This window comes from Opisthorchis viverrini (genome assembly GCF_000715545.1).
Source record: "Opisthorchis viverrini unplaced genomic scaffold opera_v5_265, whole genome shotgun sequence".
Taxonomy (NCBI): Eukaryota; Metazoa; Platyhelminthes; class Trematoda; order Opisthorchiida; family Opisthorchiidae; genus Opisthorchis; species Opisthorchis viverrini.
The window spans coordinates 242513-250817 of record NW_008751920.1 but is presented as its reverse complement, the minus strand read 5'-3'; the positions used below and the strand labels follow the sequence as shown (position 1 = coordinate 250817).

The window sequence follows — 8305 nt, the reverse complement described above, 5'->3', positions numbered from 1 at the left end:
ATCAGTAAATCGCGGTCTAACCATTTTATTCATCTCGCGTGGTTGAAATCCACAAGTGTGTTCCTAAATGACTGGTAGTCAGTCATTGATCCACACCATCGGTAAGTGATAGCAATGTGATCTATTTGAATTTTTGGCCGGTATGCCTTTGGAGGCCACCATGTGGCCGGATGCCTTGGGCTGTTTCGGGGGAGACAGGTTCGTGAGAATCAAGCTGGTTTTCGCCCTGATCGAGAATGCATCGACCGTATCTTTACCTTGGGACAAATTCTTGAACAGCGCCACTCCATCAGACTTCCTACGTTGGTCGTTTTTTGGATTCGAAGGCTGCTTTTGATTCTGTTGATCGTCAGCAACTTTGGCAGTCTGGCGATCAAAGGTATCCTTTTCAACTTTCTCTCCCTTATGAGGGCACTGCATGCGAACCCTTGTGGGCGTGTACGATCTCTCACATGAGTTCACCACGTCCAGTGGTGTAAGGCAAGGCTGTCCTCTTTCCCCTTTCGTCTTCAACTTTGTTACTGATAGGCTGCTTGAACTTCTGAAACCTCAGGCGTCGAAATGCTCCCGGGACGTTCCCTCACAGACACTGAGTATGCAGACAATATTGCTCTCCTTGGTTCAGATCCTTCCCAAATGCAAATCATTTTAAATAACCTAGATAACTCTGCCGCACGCTTTGGCATGCGCTTCACACCTACAAAGTGTAAAGTGCTGCTACAAGACTGGGTTGGTTCAAACCCACACCTCATACTTGCAAGTGAGCCACTGGACGTGGTAGATAAATTTATTTACCTGGACAGCTGTACAAGTTCTGGTGGATGGGCTGGAGATTAGATTACTTCTCGAATCGGAAAGACCAGAGCAGCTTTTGCCAACTTCCGACACCTATGGCACCGACGTGACGTGAGCCTGTCTGTCAAGGGAAGAGTTTACACTGCGTTGATGCGATCCATGCTGTTTTATCGATCAGAGACGTGGCCCCTACGCACAGAGGACATACGGGAGATGTCAGAATTTGATCGTCGGCGTCTCCGCAGCATTTTTCAGGTCTGGTGGGAACATCGGATTAGTACGGCTGAGGTACGCCAGATGGCCTTAGGAAGATGAATTAATTACGCCTCATAGGTTGCGTTGGTTAGGACATGTACTCCGCATGCCAGAAGACCGTCTGCCTCGCAGAACTCTTTCTGCCCAGACCTGTGCTGAGTGGAAGCGACCGAAAGATAGACAATGTATGACGAGATGGGGCGAGATGGCTCCGGTGGTTAGAGCACGAATTTACTGACCGGAAGGTCCGTGGTTCGAACCCGACCTCTGCCTCTCAACTTCCCCTGTCTAGGCTTAAGCAACTTGGCAGTATCTCAGCCCTCGTGCTTCCTTCGGGTGGCATGGCAGCTAGGCACAGGAAGGGTGCTACAGCTGAAAGAAGGTATGACCTGCAACGAAGTACGAAAACACTAACCAGTAAACTCAGTCGGGTAGGCAACTGCCGCCTCCCTGGATGGGGACCCCAGTGGTTAATGACATTGGCGGAAATGGCCCGATCGTGCAGTCAGTGGCGCTCCTGCATCAAAGCTATCGCCTTCAATGCGTGGGTACCCACTTTTTGAGCAAACTGAACATGCCTTCGCCTCCAAGACTTGGGTCTACGTTCCACTTTCCCGCTTTCCCGTACGTTTATAGCCGATGGTACGTTTATATAGCCGATGAATTGAATTGAATTGAAAAACAGTCTGTGATCAACACAGCTGAAGCAGTCGTTTACCACTATCTGTATGTACCGAGTCTTATTCATTTTGACCTAATTGAGCGTCAGATACACTTAGCCTGCACACTTGTGCATTCAGATCTCCGGCAACTACAGCGATATCTGAGCTTTTAGCTCGCCGCAACAGGGCATTCAGGGCGTCGTAAGACCTATCTTTGAAGGCGTCGGAGATACAGTCAGTTAAGGCGTAAGGAAAACTATAAACAGGCATTGATCAACTTCCCGCTTGTGAGACTCCTTCACCGATGTTATCACACGCACCACACAGGGGTGACTGTCAACATGTATCCAGTCAAGCAAGGATAATTACGCCCGATGACTAAGGATGATACCAAAACCTGCATATCCCGCTGCAGCAGCCACTTGGTCACCGGAGGTACGTAACCGGAGGTGAGTGGAGAGTGATGGGGCGGTCAGCTCAACCACTGTGCTTGTTTTTTGAATTCTTATTTCTGATACACAGCACACAGTGCCAAGCGAGTCCGTTGTGAAAGCTAGAGCAGCTTGCTGTCCTGCAGCTTTAGAGTACGGACACTGAAGGGGGCCAGATAGACTGGGCCTCGTGGCTTGAAGATTGATTTCGAGATGCCTGAGGATTTCGGCCCCGGATGACCGCAAAACCGTTGCAGGACGAACGGAGTCATCAGTCTCAAGTGCCCACAAGGAGAGTTATTAAGAGGATGGGGATAGGGGGAGAGAAAGAAGGGGGCGGCAGTAGTAGCCTGTCTTCGCTTACCCGCCCTGCTGTATGGAGCGTATGAGGCGTCTGTCTGGTGGCACTAGGCGACGGCCGATGTGGAACCAGTTTATTGTCGGACGTAGGTATCATGGTTGTAAGTGGGCTGGGATACTCTCTAACCGTCCACACCTAGACGGGAGGACGATACGGGTCCCCAACCAAAGCCTTTGGCTCAAGAGCGTAAGGCAGTGGAATGCATGTCAGAAAATGCATATGCAGTACCGTTCTCACGGAATACTTTAAGCAACTGAGGGGAGAGATGGCCCAAGTGGTTAGAGCGCGAATTTACTGACCGGAAGGTTCGTGGTTCGAATCCGACCTCCGCCACTCGACTTCCCCTGTCTAGGCTTGGGCAACCTGGCAGTATCCTAGCCCTCGTGCTTCCTTCGGGTGGCATGGCAGTTAGGCACCGGAAGGGTGCTACAGCTGAACGCTTTTAAGCAACTGTTCAAATACCCGTCAACCAAAACTCGTGTTCTTGATACCAGCTTAGCCTCAATCCGCACGGTGTCACTTTGAATTGTTGTGTTCGTCAGACAACGGAGGGGCAGAAAACTTCCTCAAAACCCCGCAGGTCTACAAATTCTGCATTTCGAACCGCTCTACAGGCTTTTTCGCTCAATCTGCAGAACGAACCTTTGCGAGCGATTGGAGTGCCTCAACATTACCAGTAATTCCCAAAAAAGGGATAGGGCAGTATGCAGAACTTGGCGGGCAACTAGTATGTATCATTTACGTTGCTGGCATACTTTTTGCGTGCCTTCTGCTACGTTTTTTTCCGAACACGAACTACACGCACAAGACCACACCAAAGAGGTTTCTGTCCTGGTAGAGCTTCCATGAACCGAATATTCTCTTTGCGACGAACAACAACCTGGAGGATTCTCAACTGCTCACGCTTTAAACATGGGGTAACCGATGGTCTTGAATTTGATATCCGCAGTTTAGGATCTACTCTGTACTAGAAGTCCGAAGACCCTCCGAAATGGATTCCTGCGAACAGCAGACCAACCCTTGTAAGAGTAGCTAGGACTTGCTAAGCTTACGGACGGCAGATAAAAGTACATAAGTTGTTCTTGGTTTCTACTTGTCCCAACGAATAGCAGCACGAGTGAGGAAAATACCACTTCTACTAGGAGCTCAAAATGACCCATTGGTTAGGGCGCGAAGTTAATGACCGGAATTATCGTTTTTCGAACCCAACCTCGGCATCTCAACTGTTTCGTCTAGATTTGGCAAACTGGTATTATCTTGGCCATCGTGTTTCCTTCTGTTGGATGGCAGCTACGCACTGAAAGTGTGTTACAGCTGAACGAGTTCTACTGTGGACTTTCGACCCCTCGATAAACGAACAACATTGTCACAGTTGTAGCAGGTGTCCTAAGCGCTCAGAATGGGTGATCCCCTGCGTTCCTGTCCCAAGTAGACAGTGGTGGACGATCCACTTATTGTAGACGGGCCCTGATCTGTATGTTGGGAACACTAAGCCAGAGATTAAAGGAAGCTTAAGGAAAGCACTCAATTGTGTCGTTAAAGGCAACTTGCACTTCCATCATCTTCAAAAAGACCACCAGGGCACCGGTCTCAAAATTTGCGGTTACATTCAACGAATTATTGATCACTGACTACCGGTATAATCTTTGGACATTTTCGATTCGCGCCACGACCTAATCCAGTGTGTTTTTCATCGAAGAATGAACTTAATGCGAGTCTCCCACAGACCACGAAGCACTGTAGAATGGACCCGCGTCGATTCGGTCTTAAATCCAAGAGTTCCGCAAGCTAGACGATTCAGTGGTAGTAAACCACTGTCAAACGGAATGACAGCATATTCGGAACTTATCGCGGTGCATAGAATGATGGGTTGGCCACATGTAGTCGCAGACTAACTGATATTCCGTGCACGGATGTTGTATACTCTAGACACTAGTGCAACTCCTATGTGGTCCTTAGCTTCTTGTCCTACCCACTATGGTTTATCAAAAGGCACCGTAGCTTAAGACAGCCTTGCGTGGAAACAAAGGAAACTTACTACAAATACATTTATAGGGTTGTCAAGGGATTTCTCACAAGGTCACAGTAGAAGCTTCGTAGGCGGACGAGAAGCACCGAGAGGTAGCAAGCATAGCTGGATTGAACCTCTTTGTATTTCATGGGGCAGTTCAGATTTCCAGTCAGATTGAGTCTTCCACCAAACGCATTACGGACGGTGCACTTTGTATGTTCAATTGTCGGTCTTTCAGTTACGTTCCAGGTTCGTTTTGAAAATCGATGTGAGGTCAGAGCGTGTATCAAGTTAGAGGATAATCGGTGTACCATTGACGCACACTGATCGATTTTCGTCGGTCGTTTATTCTGAATACTTCGATAAGCTCCCTTGAGTGTGTTGCTTTTTAAGCCATTGTTTACGCGAGCTCCTGAAGTTGTTTCTGGGGCACTTTCCTTTATGACCGCTTCGATTGTGCTTGCTGCACCTGTGGTTCCGATAGGCAGATGGGCGTGAAGTACCCCGTTCTTTACAATACCAGCAGCGTGTGGGTGGTCTTCTTGGGGTCAGTTTGGAAGTTGATTACCTTTTGGGGATTGCTTTTCATATCTGAGAATGTTCAATGACTGCAACTTCAACCTTGAGTTTGATTAGCTGCTAGCATTCGATGGTAAGCCGGATCCTATTCAGTTCGATTTAGTAGCTGGTTCCAAATATCTGCATCGTGTGGCCACAAAGATGTGACACTTGAATTCATTCTCGGTTGTGGTGCGGAGCTTGAAACGCTCACATTCTTTGTTGGCCACACCGATATGTGTGATGAAATCTTCGGTATCCCCCTTGGTACTCTTGAGACACACCATTATCATCATCGACACCATGACATCAGTGTCCAACACCGATGCTTCACTACCGTACAACCATGATTTATTTGAAAGCCTTATTGTAAAGGAAAGAACAAAGGTGGATGAGGAAGCGACTTAGTGCCTGCCCACTACAATAATTCCGAGGTGCCTACACCTCCATACACTCATTCAGGCAGTCTGGATATAAACTGACAACAAGAACGCCACCGGCATGAGACTTGAGATAACGAATATTGAGCAAGGAACTATACTCACCGAATACTTGGACAAAGATCGTGGTGGTGCATGTGTCTTATGGGTGGTGTTGCAATTCGTATGTCGGTGCCTGACATTATCCGTCGTCCTATTTACTCCTACATGGGGCCTCGTCGGCTTGACAAAACCCAACTTGTGTGTTCACTTTAGGCAGCTTTTGGAAACAGAATACGTAACTACTTTGATATTAATAATCAGGGCATCAAAAAGTACTGAATGAAATCGAAGGTTATGATGGCTCGCAGAATCTTTGTGCTTCATCCATGATATGACGGTTGTCTTTCTAAACTGGTGGTGAAACACTGGCATTGGAATACCCTTTTGCGATCACTGATTCACTGTTTGACAAGCTTTGCTGCATTACTCACCGTTTGTGCTTCGCTAATCCCTCCTGAAGGGTGTTAGAGCTGAATGATTATCATTTAGCTCGAGATTGCTCACTGGTTGAGGCGCGAAATTAATGACCCAGAGTCCGTCGTTCGAACCCCACCGCGGCATCTTTACTGCTCCTCTCTGGGCGTGAGCAACTTGACAATATCTCAACGCTCGTACTTCCGGGTAGTGAGACAGCTAGGCACCGAAAGGATTTTAGAGCTGAATGGTTATATCATTATCATTGTTATTTCCATTTTTATTAATACTATTATTGGTTGCTCTGTGCGAATGAGATTAAAGCTTACGTATAGTTTCGTTTACAGGCACTGACTCACCAAAATAACCCCAAAGGTTAGAAACGAGCTTACCGAATGTCGTTTTTTTCGATGCTTTTTAATACTGATGGTGACTGCTACTATTGGTTGCTTCACAACCGAAGCTGTCTGTGTCACCGTAGAGTCCACTGCACTCTAATCTATGAACTCAACAGATTGAGAACATTCTACTCGACCGTTTACTGTCACCGAATACATTTGTGCTCTCAACGGATTTTAGGGGTTTTCATTCAAAAGTAATGTGTTTCAAGTCTTGTGACTTGGGGCACGAGTTCATCACCAGAAACACTCCCACTTAGCGCATTCGCCGCAATGCAAACACTACCTATGGTTTTCACTTGTTCAGGTTTCGTGTATACATTTGAACCAGTCTTTCTATATGGTCAAACAAGATTAACCAATCGCTGTACTGTTGCTCATATATTATTTCGATCTTCACTTATTCTCATCACAGCACAAATTTTTCGATTCCGGGGACTATAATATGGCTAGAGCCAAGATCTTGCAACAGAAAACCCATGTCCTCCCCCCACAGACTGAAGAGGCTATACTACACGATTCTACTGGTGACACAATGGCTACACCAGACAGCGTTCCGGCCGTTCGGAAGAAGTCAATGGTCATGACGGGTCCTGGTGAGCCGGTCAATCCAGTAGCGATGACGGCTGCAAGCAGAAGTCCAACGTCACCACGCAGTTCAAGGCTCTCCGAGTCATCCGTTTTTGATACGCGCCGTTTATCTTCAGGGCACATTGGCTCGCGTTCGATTGACTCTTCATGATCTCCATGAAGTCAAGGCTCGATGAACAATGTTTCGTGAAAGATTCTACCCTCCTTATCAGTCTCACGACCGTTTCCAGGTCACATGACCGAATTTTGTGAAAATTTTCGTACTACCGGCTATCCTGCCTGCCGGAGCGGGCTTCACACAGTTTTCAAAATATCCCAGAATCCTCCCCCTGATTCTTTTCGTCTTACCTTTCTGTTATTTCCCATGTCTTCGGTATTTATTTCCCCCCTCTCCATCAGCTTACGCAATCATAGACTTAGTCTGTGAAATGTGCTGCATTTCTCATCGAATTTCCTGGTTTTGCGCCTTTCCCCCTATATCATGAGATTCTTCGTGTTCTTCGTTTCTCCCCATGTTTGGCTGTCATCCGTTCACTGTTCATACCATTACCACTGCTCTCAACGATTCAGCGCTTTCTCCACGTAATTATAGGGTAAAGGTTTCCTCAGGTTTCCTGGAAGATGCCAGGTCTTAAAACATGCCGTTGCTTTATGGTACTCAGTATGGAGAGGCTGATGAAATTCTTCAGACATGGTTTGGTAATCCCTCTAGTCCATTACTTGTGTGCTCAGATCCTTTGTCTCCATGATACCATTTTCAAGGCAGTTTACCGCGCATTAGCCACCGTAGGATTCTTCCGTTTAAAACCTCCAACTTTGCTGCATATACACCGGATCTGTCCAACGTTACATAACTCCTCTGTAAGTACTACTTCCTGGAGTATAGCAGTGTATCTCCTCCTCGCGGAAACGGGAACATGCCTCGGGTTACTATAATTCCCTCCTATCTATCAGAACAGGGGGGGGGGCGATACCTTTAGAGACATTCTCATCCCATTACATCTAGATTTCTACAAGTGAGTGACTTTTGTGTCAGCTAGCTGTAGCACGTTCGTTCAAATGAGGATCAGATCACTGAGTACCAACTTGTGATTCTCCAAACGCTGCCGGTACTACACGTGTTGAGCTGTCAGTATCCTTTAGCTAGATGCGCGAGCTGCGTACGGCTTTGATGCATTGCTTCAGTTGCCGAAAAGTGCATTCCTTGCCCAGCTCCGCCAACATGTTCGTGCGTTATTCAAACAGTGACTTTCAGTAAATCAGTCATTGGGTGCAAATGGGGATCTAACCTTGATTCGAATTAACCCATTTTGTGAAGTTTGAAGACTGCCTGGGTTCAGCCGGGCT

The 8305-nt window shown here is 47.1% G+C and overlaps 1 protein-coding gene across 1 annotated transcript in view; it reads left to right on the top strand.

Annotated features, from left to right (window-relative positions):
* T265_09224 (hypothetical protein) overlaps window positions 1–7521 on the top strand; it is a gene marked incomplete at both ends in the record, with an annotated part of 12889 nt that extends 5368 nt beyond the window's left edge. The window contains one exon of the mRNA XM_009175243.1: window positions 6783–7521. Within this exon, the coding sequence (XP_009173507.1) occupies window positions 6783–7109 (327 nt within the window). The remainder of the gene's footprint in view (window positions 1–6782) is intronic.
* Between the last annotated feature and the right edge of the window lie 784 nt (window positions 7522–8305).